General features: G+C 62.1%; 2 protein-coding genes across 2 annotated transcripts in view; one reads left to right on the top strand and one right to left on the bottom strand.

Annotated features, from left to right (window-relative positions):
- Positions 1-5,729, top strand: part of TTLL10 (tubulin tyrosine ligase like 10) — a 55,048-nt gene extending 49,319 nt beyond the window's left edge. Inside the window, exons 13-15 of the mRNA XM_082433115.1 lie at positions 4,348-4,464; positions 4,812-4,905; positions 5,228-5,729. Coding sequence (XP_082289241.1) covers positions 4,348-4,464; positions 4,812-4,905; positions 5,228-5,676 — 660 coding nt within the window. The 3' untranslated portion in view covers positions 5,677-5,729. The remainder of the gene's footprint in view (positions 1-4,347; positions 4,465-4,811; positions 4,906-5,227) is intronic.
- A 5,202-nt stretch (positions 5,730-10,931) lies between these two features.
- TNFRSF18 (TNF receptor superfamily member 18) lies at positions 10,932-14,640 on the bottom strand. Its single transcript, XM_082433118.1, has 5 exons — positions 13,768-14,640; positions 12,783-12,905; positions 11,844-11,931; positions 11,466-11,668; positions 10,932-11,400 (listed from the first exon to the last, which is right to left on the bottom strand). Exons 1-5 carry the CDS (start codon positions 13,940-13,942, stop codon positions 11,273-11,275), a joined length of 717 nt encoding a protein of 238 aa, XP_082289244.1. The 5' UTR covers positions 13,943-14,640; the 3' UTR covers positions 10,932-11,272.
- Positions 14,641-18,270: the final 3,630 nt, after the last annotated feature.

The raw sequence follows: 18,270 nt of genomic DNA, 5'->3' as shown, positions 1-18,270 counted from the left end.
CTTGGGATTACCGTTAACATCTTAATTTATAACGATCTAGTTTGGATTCATACTAAGTTAATTTCAATAGTATTTTTTTAATTGTTCCTATATAGCTCTGTCTCTCCCTTTATGCTGGTACTGTCACAAATTACAACTCTATAAATTGTGTGTCCATCAACATAGATTTATAATTATTGCTTTACACAATTGTCTTTTAAATAAGATAGAAGGGAAAAAAAACAATTACCAAAAAATGAATGTATACTGTCTTTTATATTTAACTGTGTAGTTACTTCATGGGTGCTCTTGATTTCTTCATGTGAATTTGAATTATTGTCTAGCGTCCTTTCATTTCAGCCTGAAGGACTGTAGGGAAGTTCTACTAATGATAATGGGTTTTTTAAATATAAATTTATTTATTTTATTTATTTATCTTGGCTGCGTTGGGTCTTCGTTGCTGCATGCGGGCAGCAAGCGGGGGCTACTCTTCGTTGCAGTGAGTGGGCTTCTCACTGTGGTGGCTTCTCTTGTTGCAGAGCACAGGCTCCAGGTGCATGGGCTTCAGTAGTTGTGGCACGCGGGCTTAGTAGTTGTGGCTCACGGGCTCTAGAGCACAGGCTCAGTTGTTGTGGCGCATGGGCTTAGTTGCTCCGTGGCATATGGGATCTCCCCAAACCAGGGCTCAAACCCATGTCCCCTGAGTTGGCAGGCTGATTCTTAACCACTGTGCCACCAGGGAGGCCCTAATCTATGTTTTTTAAATTTGGGACTGTCTTAATTTCTTTTTCATTTTTGAAGGATGATTTTGCTGTATATACAATTCTTGGTTGACAGTTTTTTTTTTTCCTTTCAGCATTTTGAATTTGTCATCCCACTGCCTTCTGGGCTCCATGGATTTTTTGTTTGTTTGTTTTGTTTTTTAATAATCTTTATTGGAGTATAATTGTTTCACAATGCTGTGTTAGTTTCTGTTGTACAACAAAGTGAATCAGCCATATGCATACATATATCCCCACATGCCCTCCCTCTTGAGCCTCCCTCCCACCCATCTGGGTCATCACAAAGCACTGAGCTGATCTGCCTGTGCTATGCTGCTGCTTCCCACTAGCTATCTGTTTTACATTTGGTAGTGTATATATGTCCACGCCACTCTCTCACTTCGCCCCAGCTTCCCCTTCCCCCGACCCCATGTCCTCAAGTCCATTCTCTATGTCTGCATCTTTATTCCTGCCCTGCCACTAGGTTCATCAGTACCATTTTTTTTAGATTCCATATATATGCATTAGCATACAGTATTTGTTTTTCTCTTTCCGACTTACTTCACTCTGTATGACAGACTGTAGGTCCATCCACCTCACTACAAATAACTCAATTTCATGTCTTTTTACGGCTGAGTAATATTCCATTGTATATATGTGCCACGTCTTCTTTATCCATTCATCTGTTGATGGACATTTCCATGGTTTTTAATGAGAAATTGGTTGTTGGTCTTATCGAGGAGCCTTTATGATGAGTCACTTCTCTTTGCTGATTTCAACATCCTCTGTTTGTCTTTGTCTTTTGAAAGTTTGCTTATGATGTGATGGATCTTATTGAGTTTATCCTACTTGGAGCTCACTGGCCTTCCTGAACGTGTAGATTACTTTTCATCAAATTTGAGAAGTCCCACTGCCATTATTTCTTTAGATATTCTTCCTGACTCTTCCTCTGCTCTCTTTCTGGATCTCCTTATGCATTTTGGTCTGCTTGACGGTGTCCCACAGGTCTCTGTAGCTTTATTTTTCTTCATTCCTTTGACTTTCTGTTCCTTAGACTGGATAATCTCAATTGACCTATCTTTGAACAACTCCAATGGACTGTTGAACCCCTGTAGTGATTTTTGCTTTCAGTTCCTATAATTTTCAACTCCAGAATTTCTATTCAGCTCCCTTTTATAATTTCTATCTCTTCACTGGCATTCTCTATATGGTAAGACATTGTTCTTGTATTTTCCTTTAGTTCAAGTGAGGTCTACCATGGAACCATCAGACACATCACAACAAATGACTCCAATTCTTTTTTTTTTTTTTTTTTAATTTGTATTTATTTTTGGCTGTGTTGGGTCTTCGTTTCTGTGTGAGGGCTTTCTCTAATTGCGGCAAGCAGAGGCCACTCTTCATCGCGGTGCGCGGGCCTCTCACTGTCGCAGCCTCTCTTGTTGCGGAGCACAAGCTCCAGACGCGCAGGCTCAGTAGTTGTGGCTCACGGGCCTAGTTGCTCTGCAGCATGTGGGATCTTCCCAGACCAGGGCTTGAACCCGTGTCCCCTGCATTGGCAGGCAGATTCTCAACCGCTGCGCCACCAGGGAAGCCCCCTCCAATTCTTTGGCAGACAGGTCTATTAAGCTATCTCCAGGACCGAGAACACAGGATTTTTTCAAGGCACTGAGCTGGGATGCCAGGGATAAAACCAGGGCAAGTTAAAATGCTACAAAGCTTGCTGTTCTTACCAAGATTCAAGATTTTATTTGAGTAAACACTCTTCAGGTTGCTGGATGCCTTTGGTTAATTTCCAGCATTTTGAGAAGGTTAATTCTGACAAATTTGGCCAGTTTGGGCTGTTTTTATGTTGTCTCTCTTGAACCTGCTCAGCAAAGCTTCTCCCTGTTGTTTCGCTGAAATGCTCGCTGGAGTGACCTCTATGCTGTCAAACCCAGGGGTCAGTCCAGCCCTCTTCTCCCTGACCTGTCAGCCAACTTTGGACACAGCTCTTCACTCCCCATGGCTTCCAGGACCTTGTCCACCCCCTCTCCGCCCCCTGTGCTGGCCCCTCGGCTCCGCACAGCTGCTCAGGAGGCCCAGGGCTCAGCCTGGCTCTACTCTTTATCTGCTGTACCCACTGTTATCTACTCTTTGTCTTTATCAGACAACGCCTGAGTTTAAATTCCATCTATGTGCTCAAGACTCCACATGAAACATCCGGCCCTGACCTCTCCCCTGAACTTGAACCATGGCCTATCAACACCCCATCTGTAAGCTCACAGATGTCTCAGACTCCATGGGCCTCCTCTCCTTCTCCGTTGATGGGGGCTCCATCCTTCCAGAGTCTCAGACCAAACACCTAGGGATAACCCTTCATTCCTGTTTTCACAGCTCACCATCCTTTCATCAATCAACCAGGTTGGCTCTACCCCAACACAGACCCAGCATCCAACCCACCACCTCGGCTTACACAAGCCACCCACATTTCTCACCTGGATCTTTGCAATGGGGCCCTTCAGTCTCTCTCAGCATAGCAGCCAGAGGACCCTATTAGGGCACGGGTCAGATATGCCCTCCTATGCTCCACCCTCCAACAGCTCTGACCTCAGGGTGAAAGGCAAGGGCTTCCCATGCCCCCGAGATGTGACTGGTGCCACTCTGGTCTCATCTCCCGCTGCCCTCCTAGCTCGCTCGAGCCACAGCAGCCGCACTCTGTTCCTCCAACACCTTGGGCGTGCTCCCACTTACAGCCGTTACTCTACCCAGGTGTCCCATCCCCACCCCACCCCACAGCTCTCCCCTTCACTCTTCACCCATTGCTCACTCTCTGGCCCGCCCAGATCAGACCCCTTTCCACACCATCCAGAACCCCCCACCGCTCACCCTGCTTCATCTTCTCCATCAGCGTGTATGGCTTCATGTGCTGTGCAGAGTGCGTAACGATTTACACATCACAGCTGTTGTCTCTCCTGTGAGCGAGCTGCTCAGTGCATAACGATTTACACATCACAGCTGTTGTCTCTCCTATGAGCGAGCTGCTCAGTGCGTAACGACTTACACATCACAGCTGTTGCCTCTCCTGTGAGCGAGCTGCTCAGTGCGTAACGACTTACACATCACAGCTGTTGCCTCTCCTGTGAGCGAGCTGCTCAGTGCGTAACGACTTACACATCACAGCTGTTGCCTCTCCTGTGAGCGAGCTGCTCAGTGCGTAACGACTTACACATCACAGCTGTTGTCTCTCCTGTGAGCGAGCTGCTCAGTGCGTAACGACTTACACATCACAGCTGTTGTCTCTCCTGTGAGTGAGCTGCTCAGTGCGTAACGATTTACACATCACAGCTGTTATCTCTCCTGTGAGCGAGCTGCCCGAGGGCAGAGACTCCTCGTCAGCTCTCTCTACTCTCGACCCCAGTACCTGCCGCGCAATAGGAGGTCCACACGTTTGTGAAATGAGTAAAATGAGCGTGAAGGAGTTTCTGCCTGGGAGCCTGTGACCCTGAGAATGTGGAAGTGCGGGCACTGGTGGGATGGGGCTGTGGCTGTCCAGGCCTGGAGGGCGTAATCAGGGCCCACAGGTGACATCCTGTCTCCACCCCCTCCCCCGCCCCCACCCCACCCACAGAAGCGGATGCAGCAGATCCTGGCCCACTGCTTCCTGTCTGTCAAATCCAAGCTCAAGTGCAAGCTGGGCTACTTTGACCTCATTGGCTGTGACTTCTTGATCGATGAAAACTTCAAGGTGCTGCTGAGGCGTCCCGGGGGGGCGGGGACCAGCAGGCAGGTGCAGGAGGCAGGGGCCCTCTGTGCACACCCTGACCACTCAGGCGGGCCCCTGGAGCAGGCAGTTATGCACCCTCCCTAGCCCTGGGGGTGGTGTGTCCACAAGGCTTCGCTCTTCCTGCAGCTGGGGCAGCCCCCAAGGCCAGACTCTCAGACCCTCAGAGTCTTAGCCCCTTGGGCAAATGGGGGAGTGAGGCCATGGAAAAGAAGGGACCTGCCCGGTCACCTGGCTTAGTGGGACCAGGGCCTCAGCCTCCTGCTGGCCAAGTGGTAGGTGGGGAGGCATGCTGAGCAGTGTGGGCCCAGGTGTGGCTGCTGGAGATGAACTCCAACCCTGCCCTGCACACCAGCTGTGAAGTCCTGAGAGAGGTGATTCCGGGCGTGGTCATGGAGACCCTGGGTGAGGCCGCTACCCAGCCCCCAGGCCCCTCAAACCGACCCCTCTGCCTGCCCACCCTCTCCCCACGTTCAGACATCCACAAACCTAGCTCTCCAGCACCCGAAAGGCTGCATGGCAACCCCACCCTCTGCTCATGCCCCCACCTCCCAGCCAAGGCGATGCCTGCCCACACCTCACCCCAACCCCGGTCCCACCCCTCACCCCCCCACGCCCCGTAAACTCCAGGCCCGGGAACGCGATGCCGGGGAGGCTGGGTGCCCGCCCCTCCCTTCCCCCCACGCCTCCCCCGCCCAAGCCGGGCTCACCCCCAACTCCTCCCCAGACCTGGCACTCGAGACCTTCCAGAAGAGCCTGCGCAGCCAGAAGATGCTGCCGCTGCTGTCCCAGCGCCGCTTCGTGCTCCTGCACAACGGCGAGGCAGACCTGTGGCCGCGCCTGGGGGGCTCCCGCAGCGTCCCCCGCCCGCCGTCGCCGCCGCCCCGGCCCGCCTGCGACGCCGCGCCCGCCGCGCCCCCCGCTCTCCGCGCCGCCGGCAGGCCGGGCGCGCGCAGGCCCGCGCCGCGCCGGGGCCCCAGCGGCGCGCCCGGGCGGCCCTCCTCCGCACAGCGGCGCCCCCGGCCTCCGACCCCCGGCCCCGACGGCGCCCAGCGCGGGGACCCCGAGGCCCCGGGCGGCGGGCGGCCGCGAGTGGGCGGCGGGGAGCCGGCGCGGGAGCCTTCCCCGGGGTCGGCGGAGGAGGAGCGCAAGAACGCGGGCCGCCGCGGCTCCTAGCGGGCGGCCACCGGCGCCCTCGCGGGGACCTATAAAAGCTGCTTTGTTACAAACGCGACGTCTGCAGCTGGTCCGCGGGTTCCCCGCACACCGGGCCCCGAGACCCCCTCCGGCAGCCTCCCTGCACCCCGTGAGCTGCTACTCCACTGCTGGGGCTCGTCCTTGGGAGGACACGAGGGTAGAGGGATGGGGGTGTCTGCCCGGCAGGAAAGGGAGATGAGGCCCCCCGCGCCCCTGACTCTGCCCACCGTGAGCTGCTTCCAGTCCCTGGGCCCCATCACCTACGGCCCTCGTCCACCCGCCCTGCAATCTCACAACCCACCTGACCTCTACTGCCTGGGTCGGTGGTCCCCAGGAAAGGCGCCCAGTGTGCCCCAGTCAAGGGTCTAGAGCCTCACTGACCCCTCTCGATTCCCATAGGAAGGCTTCCTCACACCCAACGTGTTCCTCCAAGCTGCGGTCCCCGCCCTGCCCAGGCTCAGCTCCTTTCTGGGCCTTCCGAGCGCCAGCGCCCTGAGCTCTCCTCCACCTGCGACGCCCGGACCCTACGGCAGGCAGAGCCCTGCAGAGGCCGGGAGGACCCAGGCTGTGGGTGACGGGCGCATGGTCGTGGCAGGACAGCGCCCTGAGGGAAGTGCCGAGCCAGCAGGCCCCTGTGTGCCCTGTGTGCCCAGCCTCGAGGCTGCTAGGAGATTCAGGGCCTCTCATGTGTCCACGCCCCCGCCACCAAGCGTCCTGGGGCAGCCATAATCCCCTCTTCACCCCGGCCTTCCCCACCCACCCCAGCTGTCACACCGTCCTCCCGCACTCCCTTTCACGTGCCCTGCCCTCACCTCTCCAAACGCTCACCACCAAGGCACATGCCCTCCTCCTGCCCTGCCCACCCTCGCTCAGTACCTCAGTGGGCTCTACCAAGGTGGGAGGGGCTGCCGGGACCCCTGCTGTGCCTTGCATTGGCGTGCTGGTGGGACCTGAGGGGCAACGACCTGTCCTCCCCCGCTGCCCCCCCTACTCCTTTCCCAGGGAGGCAACGGCCACAGCACTGCTAGAGGGCAGGGGGCACTGACCACCGAGCCCCAGGCCAGCCCACTGGAGGTATGCAGCCAGGGAGCCAGGGAGCCAGGGAGAGAAGAGCCAGATGGAAAGCGGGGCTCAGAGAGGTAGAGTCACAGAGCCAGTGAGGGGCCCAGGCCAGGACTCACCTGCCCTGTCACTCACAGCCCGCCCACCCTCCCACCACCACTGCACCCCCTCGTCGTCCTGCTGCTGTGGCCCAGAGTGTGGGGTCCCCAGGCCAGGAGCACACTTGTCACTGGGTGACTGGGGTCCAGGAACCCTGAGTCCCCTCCCAGTGCGTCTGGTGGTCTCTCCATGAGGGGTCAAGCTCAGCACTGCGTCCTCTGCAGCCTGCTGGCCAGCTCTGTGCCCGAAGACCCGTCTCCATCAGGGAGAGGTGGCCTCCTGGGTGGGCAGAGCACACCCAGGTCTTTGTAAAACCCATGCCTGTGTCTTCGGGGTCAGGACCACTTTCCTTGCTGGCATCCAGGACACTACACAGCCACGTCACCTCGGGGTCACCTTGGGGTCACCCCCTTAACTCGCCCGAGGGGCCTCTATACCCCATATCTCATCTCTGAGGCCTCTCCCACCCCCTCTTCACATCCTGCCCACGGGGCCTCTGCCCACGCTGTCCTGTGGCTCATGATGTGGCCCGTGGTGGCAGCAGTGCTGCGCCAGGACCTCCCAGCTCTCCTCCAGCCTCGGCGGAACTGTTCCCCTGCTGGTCAAGGCAGTGTCTACGGAGGCGACCCGACCCTCAGGGAGCAGCTGCCCCTGCCGCCTCCATCACCCCTGGGCCCTGCGTGGGTGCAATGGCCCGCGGGGACCGTGATGGGCCAAGAAGTGCACATCCTGACTGGGCCTCCGTCCCCGGGCTCCCCCAAAGCCCTGGACTGTCTGCTGCTCTTGAGCGCCTGGTACCCCGAGAGCCTGGAGTTCAATAAATGAGGTTTCCTTGCTACTCATTCATCCCCAGGGGTGATGGCCACACCCTCACACCCCCATCTGGATCCTCTCCTAGCCCCACCCAGCCCGCAGTTGTGCTCCAAAGTGTCCTTGCCAGAACTGTGAGGGCTGCCAGGGAGAGGCGGGCAGGGAACTGAGTCTGGAGTGCTGTCGGCTATGGGGCAGCTGGGCATCTGGAGGTACAAGGTGCGCCCCAATATTCAAATGATGTGCTGGGCGCCCTGTGGCAGCTGAGGAGCAGCCTCAGCAGCGGGGAGGTGGGGGGGGCGAAGCGGGGGTGGGAGGGGGGCACTCCTGGTGCCTGGGACGGGGCTGCCCAGCACTGTGGCCGCAGCTGTAATCCAAGGTGAAAGCTGAGGGCCTCTGCTTCCCCTCCCCCTTGTCTACCTGCTTTGACCCAGCACCACCCAGGGACCCCCACCATCCCTGCAGCCTCCACTGGAGGCCCTCACCCTGGTGCCCACGGGGCCTCCCTCAGCTCCTGGCAGTCAGGGTTCTGCCCTGGCCAAAGAGCCCACAAAGCCCTGAGGACTCAGAGGACCCCCTCAAACCACTCTTCCCTGGAATGTGTCTCCAAAAAGAGGGGCCCGGAACAGCCATGGCCCGAATCACTGTCTCTGGAAAGCACCTCAGCCCCAAAGCGTCCTGCGAAGATGTCTGCCTCTCCACCGAGGCGTGGCTACTTCTTGGTGGGAAGGGGGGGTCCAGGGCCCTGCAAACCACAGGGGGCTGGGAGCTCAGCCCAGCTGCTGGAGGAGTAGCCCTGCTGCTGAAACCGTGGCGGGGGAGCTGGGGGAGGAGTGGTGACCCCAGGTCCTGGTCAGGGCCCTTGAATGGCCAGGCTTGGCACCATGGACCTATCTGATAGATGGGTTCACATCCCAGCACCTGTGGGCAGCCAGGGACCACCTGCCCTTGGAAGGCCCCCTGAAGCTGCCCTAGGACTGGGGCTGGGAGGGGCTGGCACCCAGTTCTGCTACGGTGGGTTCCCTCCCTATGCCCCCCAGGGGTCTCTCGGTCCGCTTGGGGAGGGGCCGTGTCTCACACCGGCTGAGTCCAGATCTCAGTAGAGGGAAGGTCAGGGGCCTTTTCCAGCCAGGTGAGGCGGTGTGGCTGCGGCGGAAGCACTTCTGGGAACAGAGGATGGCCTCTCGGCCCTTATCTGAGGCTGAACAGACACTGGATTCCGACCCCAGGGGGAGGAGTTGTGGTTTTCCGGAGCAGCTGGAGAGCCCCTCTGGTTGAGGGGGGGGGGGGTTTCCCGGGGGGAACAGCGAGGGGTCTGGAGCTGGCGTGGGCAGAGTCTCATCTTGGGGTCTCTCTTGGGCTTGGTGACCCAGGTGGGTACATACCAGGAAGCTGGGCTGAGTGGGGGTGGGAAGGAGCCCCTCGCAGCACCAGCACACGCCGTTCCCCACACACCAGCACCCTTGAGTCTCCTGCGCTTCTTGCTGCCCTGGGGGGTCTCCCTCCTCAGCCTGGACTTGCTCAGGCCTCCCCTACCCAAGTGCCTGGTGGTAGCCTGTGCACACCGGGCCTGGGTACCCCACCTGAGCCTCCAGCCTTGGCCTTTAACCGAGCCCCTCCCTGCTCTGTGGGATCCCAGCTGGGGAGGGAGGTGAGTCCGGGAGGGAGGGAGAGCGGGAGTGAGATGCAGCTGGGGTGCCCAGGGTCGGGGCAGGCCCGGTGGGGGAGGCGAGCGCGGCGGGAGGTGGCGGGAGGTGGCGGCTCGGGTGGCAGCGGCTCCCCGAGCCCTTCCGACGCGCTGAGCTCCCTGGGCAGAACCCCCTCCCGGCCCCCCACAAGCCTGGCCTCACCCTCCCAGTCCCTCCGCTGGGCTGGGCTGGGCGAGTCCCACCGTCCCCGCCCCCCCGCGGGGCAGGAATCCCCCCGCCCGCTCCGCGTCACCCCGCTGCCCCCGCACTGACGTCCCGGGAGCTTGTTCCACGCAGGCCGCCCGCGAGGACTTTCCGCGCTGCGTCAGCAGAACGCACTCTGCCGCCCGGCCCTCGACACCTGACTCACAGCCTCAGCGGGGGCTGGGCCAGGGCTGGGGACCCCTTTCCCATACGAGGGAGTGGGGCAGTCAAGTGACCCAGAGGTGGGTGGGGGAGGGGTTGGCAGGACAGGAGATCTGGCCTGGGGACAGAGGGGCCAAGGGGTGTGGCCAGCAGGTCCTGGAACACCTGGCTGTCTCCCCTGAGGTTGCTCACTTGGCCCCAGGGGCTGCCCAGAGCCAGGAGCCAAGGGGCTGGGAGAAGGGTTTGAGGGAGGAGTCCTTCCCCTGTGGGTGGTCCCAGAGCCTCCCCGCCTCCTTCCAGGGGTGGAAGTGGGCTGTGCCCCATGCGGTGGGGGATGGAGGGCGAGGCAGAGCCCTCTCTCCTCCACCTGCCTGCTGTGAGCTGGGCCCACCTGCCCACTGGGACTGGGTCGCGGTCAAGGGGCTCTCCTGGGCAGCGTGCAGGTGGGAGGGGAGGGCATGGTGGGTGGGGGAGGTGCGGCGCTGGAGCACTGGAGCCACAGACAGACAGGTGGCCGGGTGGCCAGGTGTGCTGGCACCTGGAGAGTGCGGCTGCTGAGACCGGCCTCCGCTGGCCCGCCTGCCACGCCCCGGATGCCATGGACTCCTTATCAGACTCCCCAGGCGTCAGCCCTGTCAGGAGGCTGAAAAAATACTGCTCGCCTCTGCTGGGCAGGACCCCAGGACCGTGCCCCGAGGGAGAGGGTCCTGTGAGGTGATGGAGGCCAGTAGGAGGGCTTGGAGAGAGGGCGGGAGCCATGCCAAATGAACCAGGCCATTCTGAGGCTGTCCACATCCGCCAGGAAGTGTTGGGTATAGAAACTGACCTTGCCCCGGATTGGGGACCCCAGTGACGCAAGGGCCGGTGCCTCACAGGGGCCAGCAGGATGTGCAGCCAGCCCGGAACCAGAGGCCGGAGCAGCGGTGGCCCAGAGAGCAGACACACACCAAGGACCCCAGTGTCCCAACAAGTGCCAGGCAGGCCACTGGAGGACAAGGGTTAGACAGGGCAGCCAAGCGGCACAGACGGCAGGTGTGCAGTACAGCAGGCCTGCCCGTGGTCTCGGCTGAGGGTTTGTGTCTAGGACTGGAATGGCCCTAGCTTCTACCCCAGCCGCTCTCCCACCCAGGCTGGGAGGGGGCTGTGAGCACCGGCAGGGGAGACCCCGGAGCCTGTCCCCTCCCCGCCCCAGCACACGACCACTCAGGCCCCTGGACGAGCGTTTATTGAGTGGCGCCTGCAGCCAGGCCCTGCGGTCTCACAGCCTCCCGTCCTGGGAGCCAAGGACTCACAGGCCCCACCCCGGTGGGCCCAGCAAGAGAGGCAGGCAGCCACGGTGCGCCTCTGTCCCCCTGGGGTCCAGCCACAGCTGCCGCCTCTTCTGCGTGATCCGGGGCCCTGGTCACCGTCACCATCCCCCACCTGCTTCTGCCATTGAGGGGAGCAGGGCCGGGCCCAGAGCTGGGGCCCCACGGCAGGGCCCAGAGCCCTTGCTCCTGCGGGCCAGCCTGGGCCAGCTCCAGGAGGGTCTGGCACGGGCCCTCTGGGCCTCACACCCACAGGTCCTCCAGGCGGCCCTTGTTCTCCGACAGCGGCTCGCCCCGCTCCTCCTCAGGGAACAGGCAGCTGCAGGCGTCCTCGGGCGGGGGTGGCGGGGCCTCTAGGAGCAGCTGCGTCTCTGCAGAGGGGCTGCGGTTAGCAGGCAGGCAGGGCCCCCCTCCCCGTCCCCAGGGCACAACTGACCTGGGGGCCGCGCTCTCTGCCTCCTCAGCTGCCAGATGTGCAGGCTGAGCTGGGTCACGGTCACGGCCAGGATGCAGGCGGCCAGGGCGAGGAGGATGGCGGTCAGCAGGCCGTGCGGCTCCGTGGGCGGCAGCCCTGGGCTGCACACGGCATCGTGCGTCTTGTTCCCGGGGAACGCGGTGGGAAACCCAAGCTTGGAGCAGCTGGGACGCACGGACACAGAGCCCTTGGTCAGCCCTCGGCCACCTGAGCAGCCCCTCAGCAAGGCTGCTGCCCTCCGAGCCGTCTGGGGGTCACTGCACCAGAAGGGACAGCAGAGGCCCCACCCTAGAGCCCGCCTGGACCACCCGGCCACCGGAAGTCCCCACCAGGACTCACTCTGCCCAAGGTTTGCAGCGGCCCTCGCGGCCCCCAGAGAAGGTCCCCGCAGCACAGTCGATGCACTCGAAGCCGAAGTTGAACTCCCCTGGAGACAGACGGACAGACAGACACAGGCTGCAAGGGCGGCTGGGGTGGCCGAGGTGAGACCCACCTGGTGTCTGGGTCCACAGCACAGGGACCCCCACCTCATCCGTTTGACAGGGGCCCCTGGTGGCCACAGGACCGGGACCTGGGATAAATCAGGTCCCCCGTGTGCCCCTTTCCAGGGCAGGCCATGACTCTGGGCTGAGTGGAGGGTCCCTGAGGGGATATGGGGGAGGGGAGGGACCTGCCTGCAGAGGCTGGAGGGTGTGTGGCGGGAGGAAGGGGTGGAAGCCGAGGCCAGGCAAGAGCCAGGCTGGGCCTTCGCTTGGTCCGGAGGCCGGAGGGCGGGAGACTGGGGAGGGTCCCGGAGAGAGGGGTGAGGCTCTGCCCCAGTCGCCTCTAGGCCCGGCCCCGTCCAACCTCACACAGCCCCCCCTCCGCCCTCACTCCCCCGGCCCACATGTGCTCAGCCAGGCCTCCCCCATCGGGTCAGGGTGGGTGCAGGACCTGGGCGTAGTCAGAGCCAGGGCCTAAGGGCCAGACAGCCTCTGGATTCCCCCACTGTTCCTCACAACCAGCACTTAGGGGGTCGTCTCTGGATGGAGAAGCTCAGGCCAAGAGAGAGAAGGAAGGGCTCCCAGAGCCACACCAACAGGAGGCACTGTGACCCCAATGTGGGCTGAGATGCTAAAGCCAGAGAGCGCCCCCCTGCCCCGCCAGGGCGCTGCGAGACCCCCAGCGCTGGCGCCCACCTGCCCGGAGGACGTGTCCGTACCCCCCACTTGCGAGCTTCCTTGTACACCTGCTGCTGTGAGCTCCGGCCTGCCCGGGCCACCCCCACCTGCCACTTACCTACAGGCCGCGCCCACTGGCCAGGCGGACAGGAGTAGTACTTGCAGCTCTTACACTGGGGGTCTCCACAGTGGAACTCAAGCTGGACACACTGGCAGCCCAGCTCAGGACAGACCCCCTCAGCTGGGCAGGGGACAAACAGCCCTCTCAGCAGCTGTGCCGAGCCGCCCTCCCCGGGGCGCCCGCTCCTGGCCCTCCAGGGAGATGGGGGTGGCAGGGCAGCCCCAGCGGGCAGCACGCCTGTCTGGAAGCCAGGACCTTGGCTCGGTCCAGCTGTGTCCCTCCCTCCTGGGCACCCAGCTCCTCCACCCACCAGGCCTGGCTGCACCCCCCCAACTGTCCCAAGCTGCTCCCACCCAGGGTGGCCATGACTCGGCATGTGACCCTGAGCCGCTCCTGCCGGATAAGGGAGTCGCCTGGGAGACCTACTCCCCCTCCCCTGTCCGGGTCCTGCACTGCCCTCAGCTGCCAGGACCCTTGAGGCAACCTGCCCGTCCCTCCCTGACCGCCGTCCATGGCTCTGCCGAACTGAGACCCGGACTCTCAGAGCCCCCTTCCCACTCCCCAGGTCCTGGCAGGGGGACACTCTGGGTGTTTTCCCTGCAATACTGTCCCAAAACTGACCCATTCCACCTGCCCCTCACCCATAGATGCAGGTCTGAGGCAGGGAGCTGGGAGAAAGAGGGGTGCAACCCCAAACTGGGCAGGAAGTGGCCTGAGTGATGGCCAAGGGCTCGCTCCCCACTTGGAAGGAACGGAGACAGCCCTCCTCCACCTCGGGACGCCAGACCTGCCTTGCGGAAGGCTCCTACACCCCTTGCCCCCCACCACCCTCCACCCCCAGGCCACTGGCCCGGTCTGGGCCGCTTCCGCCTCCCCGGATTGCGCTGGGATCAGGGCTCTGGACCCGGAAAACTCGCCCTGAGCACGGGGGGACGGGGCGTCGCGCTCTGCCCTCCGCGCAGGGGCTCCCGGCCCGCCTTACCTGGGGTGCACGAGCGGCAGCAGCGCGCGCTGGTCCCCGTCCCATGCAGATGGCGGCCGGGGCCGCAGCTCAGACCCCCGGGGGGGCGCTGGGCCAGGCCCAGCGCGCAGAGCAGCGCAACGCCGCACAGGGCCACGCGCACGACCCTCGCCCCCATGGCACCCGCGGCACCCATGGCCGCGCGCGGCTCCGCGGTTTTAGGAGGCCGGCCCCTCCCGGACACGCCCAGACCCCGCCCCGCAGGCCGACCCGCCTCTGCCACTCCCCAAGGGGGCCCGAGGAATTGTTCCCGTGGGGGACCCCCAAGACTCTGCGACTCAAAATCCAGGGCATGGGCAGAGGTTTGCGGCAGTGAGACTGCTCTGGAGATTTCCACGGCGGGCACGTGTCATCACACGTCTGTCCAAATCAAGGGACGCACGGCACGGAGGGAACCTGGTGTCAACTAGGGACTCTGGGTGACATGACCTGTCAGTGCAGGTTCGTCGTGTGTAACAAATGCACACTCTTTGGGGATATTTATGGGGGGTAGGCTTCCCCTCACTGTTGCCGTGAACCTAAAACTGCTATAAAAGATAAATTCTTTTTTTAAAAAAATCAAGGGATGGGAATTCCCTGGTGGTCCAGTGGTTGGGACTCAGTGCTTTCACTGCCATGGGCCCGGGTTCGATCCCTGGTCAGGGAACTAAGATCTGGCATGCCCAGAGGGACCCCAAGGGAGAAGAGAAGGTCCCATCACAGGCTGCAGAGCACCTGAACACGGAGGAGGGGGCGTGCGGGAGACCCATGTGGGGGGGTGACCTTGGGGGATTCCTAAGTGATCGTGCCCTTTGGCCCAGGCATTCTTGTCCGGAAACTAAATATGACCCAAATGTGTGTGCCTTTCGGGGGAAACACCGCACGTACCCCCAGCCACATCGTGGGGGGGGGCGGGGGGGAGGGAGTCAGAAATGTTTTCTATGTAAAACTTGTGGCCGCAGGGCCTGAAGGAACTGGAGTCGGGGTGGGCACCGGATGCGGGGTGGCAGACGGTGCCCTGAGTCACTGGGGGTGGGGTGCACCCCCAACAAGGGTGGACTCAGCAGGGGCCATTCCTGGCTGAGCCCCCTCTCCACCTTCCTCAGGGGGACCCCATGGGCTTTTAAAGATCTTCTCTGACGCCCAGAGCAGGTGGGATGAGGCACTTTATCCTCTGTGAAGCCTCCAGACCCCAGACCCCACACCTACCAGAAGTCCTCGAATCCCAGCACTGAGCAGCCTCAGAACCCATCCAGGCATCAGGACAAGCCCCCTGCCCCCGCTTTCTGGAGATCAGAACAAGCTCCCCGCCCCCCGCCCCAAACTGGCCAACTGGGCCTGGCCGGGCTCTTGACATGCAAGCCCCCTCACAGCCACACACACACCTGTGGGCTGCAGCCTCGCTGCCTGCTGGGAAGAGCTGGCGAGGAGAGACCAGGGCATTGACCGAACCCTGACGCTCGGGGAAGAGGGCGCTGCCCAGGCTGCAGCTCTGCTGGGCAGATGTCAACCCAGATCTCCCTACACAAATCCAGTCATCCTGGAGGATGTGGACGGCCGGCCCCGACGGAGCTCTTGAGCCACAGAGAACTCAGCCTCCAACTCACCGTGAGACTGTCTCTTGTCTGTCTGAGTCTCAGTTTCCCCACCTGGCACCAAAGGGCTTGGGGGCCCGGCCTCCCACAGGAAGCCTCCCCAGATTGCTTGGCCCTCCAGTTGAGGCTTGGTACAGGAGCAGGTGGAGACCTCTGGGAACGCTGCAGGGGTGGGCAGTGGGGTGCCAGGAATGTGACTCTGGTGGCGCCCACGGGCTGGAGGTGTGTTGCCGGCTGTGACCTGGTGACCTGGGCACACCCAGAAGACTTGGTTTGAGACCCTTTGAGACCTGCAGCTGCCGCCTCACCTGATGGGGCAGCTGTCCTTTTCACAGGGAAATGACAGGGAGTAGCAGTTTTGTGACTCAACTACTGTTCTCAAGTCCCGGGAAGCGCAGGGCCCTCCTCAGAGAAGCAGCTGGGCCCTGCAGGAGAGGAAGGGGTCTCCAGCACAGCTCCGGCTGCTAGGGGGTAAGGTGAGGCCACGCTCTCGGAGGAACCCCCAGACCTCGGCTCAGCTCCTAGATGGGGAGGAGGGTCTGAGCCATCCCTGGACCCCAGGGAAAGGTGAGGAGTGGAGAACCCGGCAGTCCTGGACCTTCTGCGTGTGTTAAAGGCCTGAGCAGTCCGGTCTGTACCAGGATGGCGTCACCCCAATTCTGGTAAGCGCCTGAGAAAATATGATAAATCCCCTACAAATGACGCTTGTCCGACGAGGTCATATCTGGTGGCCCTTCTGGAAGCTGGGCCAGCCCAGCAGGCACCAGGGGGCAGCTGTCTGCCCGAGGGGGGCTGCCAGCCGCGGCAGCAGGAAACCAGAGGCAGGGTTGTGTGTAACCAGAGGCAAAAGCGCCGTCGGGGACGGGGGCCGGCGTCTGCCCCCCTGTCCCTGAGGCTCCGGAAGGCCCCTCCCACACAGACACAGGGTTACTGCGGAGCTTCTGTAACCAGGCACTGCGGGGAGATGACTTCTATCTGCTCGCGGTATTTTCCTGTACTCTTTGAGCAGCTCACCACATTTTTCATCATTTGTCTCAGCTCACACAAGTGACGCGCGTTCACGGGGCAGAGGGTCCCAAGCAGAGTCCAGGGGTTAACCTGGAGGTCTGTGGGGGGAGGATGGGGAGCCAGGCGGGGCCCTGGAGCAGGGAGGGGCCAGGGTGGGTGCCTGTGGGCCCCCCGGGGGGTAGGGGGAGCTCTGGTGGGGTTTCACGCGGGAGGGGCGGTTGTCAGCAGAGACAGGGAGTAGAGAGCGTGCTTAGCGGCAGCAACCAAGGAAAGTGAAGGTGACCAGCCTCCTTCCACCCACCCGTCAGCTGTTCAGAGGTGGAGCCACCAGGCCGGGGGCAAGGTGGGGGGCTCGTGGCCTGGGGAGCAGCTGGGAAGTTTGGGGAGGAAGCCCACGATCTTGACCTTCCATTCCCCAAGGACCTGGCCCCTCCCCCAGGCCCCTCCATCAGGTCCCTTAGCCTCTCTGCACAGCCTGTACACTGCCCAGGGACCACAGGCCCCAGGCCAGTGGTGCCTATCTGCTGCCCATTTCCAGGGACGTATTGTGTTCACCGCTGCAACCCGAGATCTTTCCAAGAACACGTGGATGGTTCGGTCTTCCCTTTGCCCCCGGGAGGTCCGAGGGACCAGCCAGGGGTCAGAGGTTTGAGGAGAGGTGGGAGGGCCTCCAGGGCAGCTCGGCGGAGAAAGCCAGCCTGAGAAACTGGGGGGCGGGGGGGAGGCGGGGCGGGGCGGGGGGGGGGCAGTACACGTGTCAGGGGCGGACCTTTGGGTGCTGTGAGGGCGCTGGCCTGTGGCATGGTGCCCAGTCCTGGCCTGCAGGTGGGTGAAGGGAGGGAGCACGCTGGGAGCTCAGAGGTGTGCGTCTTTGCCAGGTCCACCAGCGGGGGGCCTCGGGCTGTCGCATTTCTCTGCTCCCCCCTCCCACCCCCACCCCACGCCCAACCCCCCCGCCCAGCACCACGGTGGTCTTTTATTTCCGTTCGTAGTAGCTCTTAAATCTATCACAAACCCCGAGGGCGCCGACTATGGGCTGTCTATGGGCTGTGGAGCGTTTCCACGCTGGCCCGGGGCTCCCTGCGCTCAGCTGAGCCGTTTAACCCGCCCGCCTCGCCTGCACAGAGGGGCGCTGGGGGGCGGGGGGCGGGCCACAGCCCACAGCTCAGTCCTGTGCCCCCGGGGCGGGTTCGGCCCCAAGTCTGCGCAGCTGCCAGAGCAGGGGCTGCCCCCAGTGCCAGCCAGCGGTCCTGTCCGACCACTCGGCCTTGTACAGCCCACGCTGGTGCCCACGGACGCTTGGGTTTCCCACCCGGGAACCTTTTCACATAAAGCTGCACACTTTGTTCGCGCCCAGGGTGGACGAAGGGTCAGCCCAGTCAGGGCCTCCAGTTTCCCTGAGACACGGAGCTGGCCTCAGGGGACTCAGGGGCCCTGCAGGCATCAGTGGGGGTCCCAGGGTCACCACACACCCAGGTCTAACAGGGCGTGGGGTTTGAGAAGAAACAGACACTCGTGCCCCCTCCCGGGAGGGGCCCCAGAGACCCTGAGGGGTTGTCCTAAAACCCCCTTTGGGACCAGGGCCTCAGGGTTCCCTCCCACTCCTGCTAGCACCCAGCCCAGCAGCCCCTGCCGGCCCCTCCCAAGTAGCCCCGGAGCGGGTGCCTGGGGTCCACTAGGCCGGGTTAGCATAGCATAGCGCTTGACAGGCAGGGCTCACGACTCCCCAGTGCACTTATTTTGGCTGCCACGCGCCCCAGAGGCCCTGGGATGTGCCCGGGGAGCAGGACAGCAGCCCGGGAGTCTCTGAGGGAGCCGGGGGAGCCCCTACCCCACACCCGGCCCCCGTGGTGTGCAGCCCTCAGACCACTGGTGCCACTCA

The sequence above is a fragment of the Balaenoptera physalus genome (assembly GCF_965194825.1).
Source record: "Balaenoptera physalus genome assembly, chromosome: 1".
Classification (NCBI taxonomy): Eukaryota; Metazoa; Chordata; class Mammalia; order Artiodactyla; family Balaenopteridae; genus Balaenoptera; species Balaenoptera physalus.
Note: the sequence above shows the minus strand (reverse complement) of the source record. Positions and strands in the feature narration are given on the sequence as shown.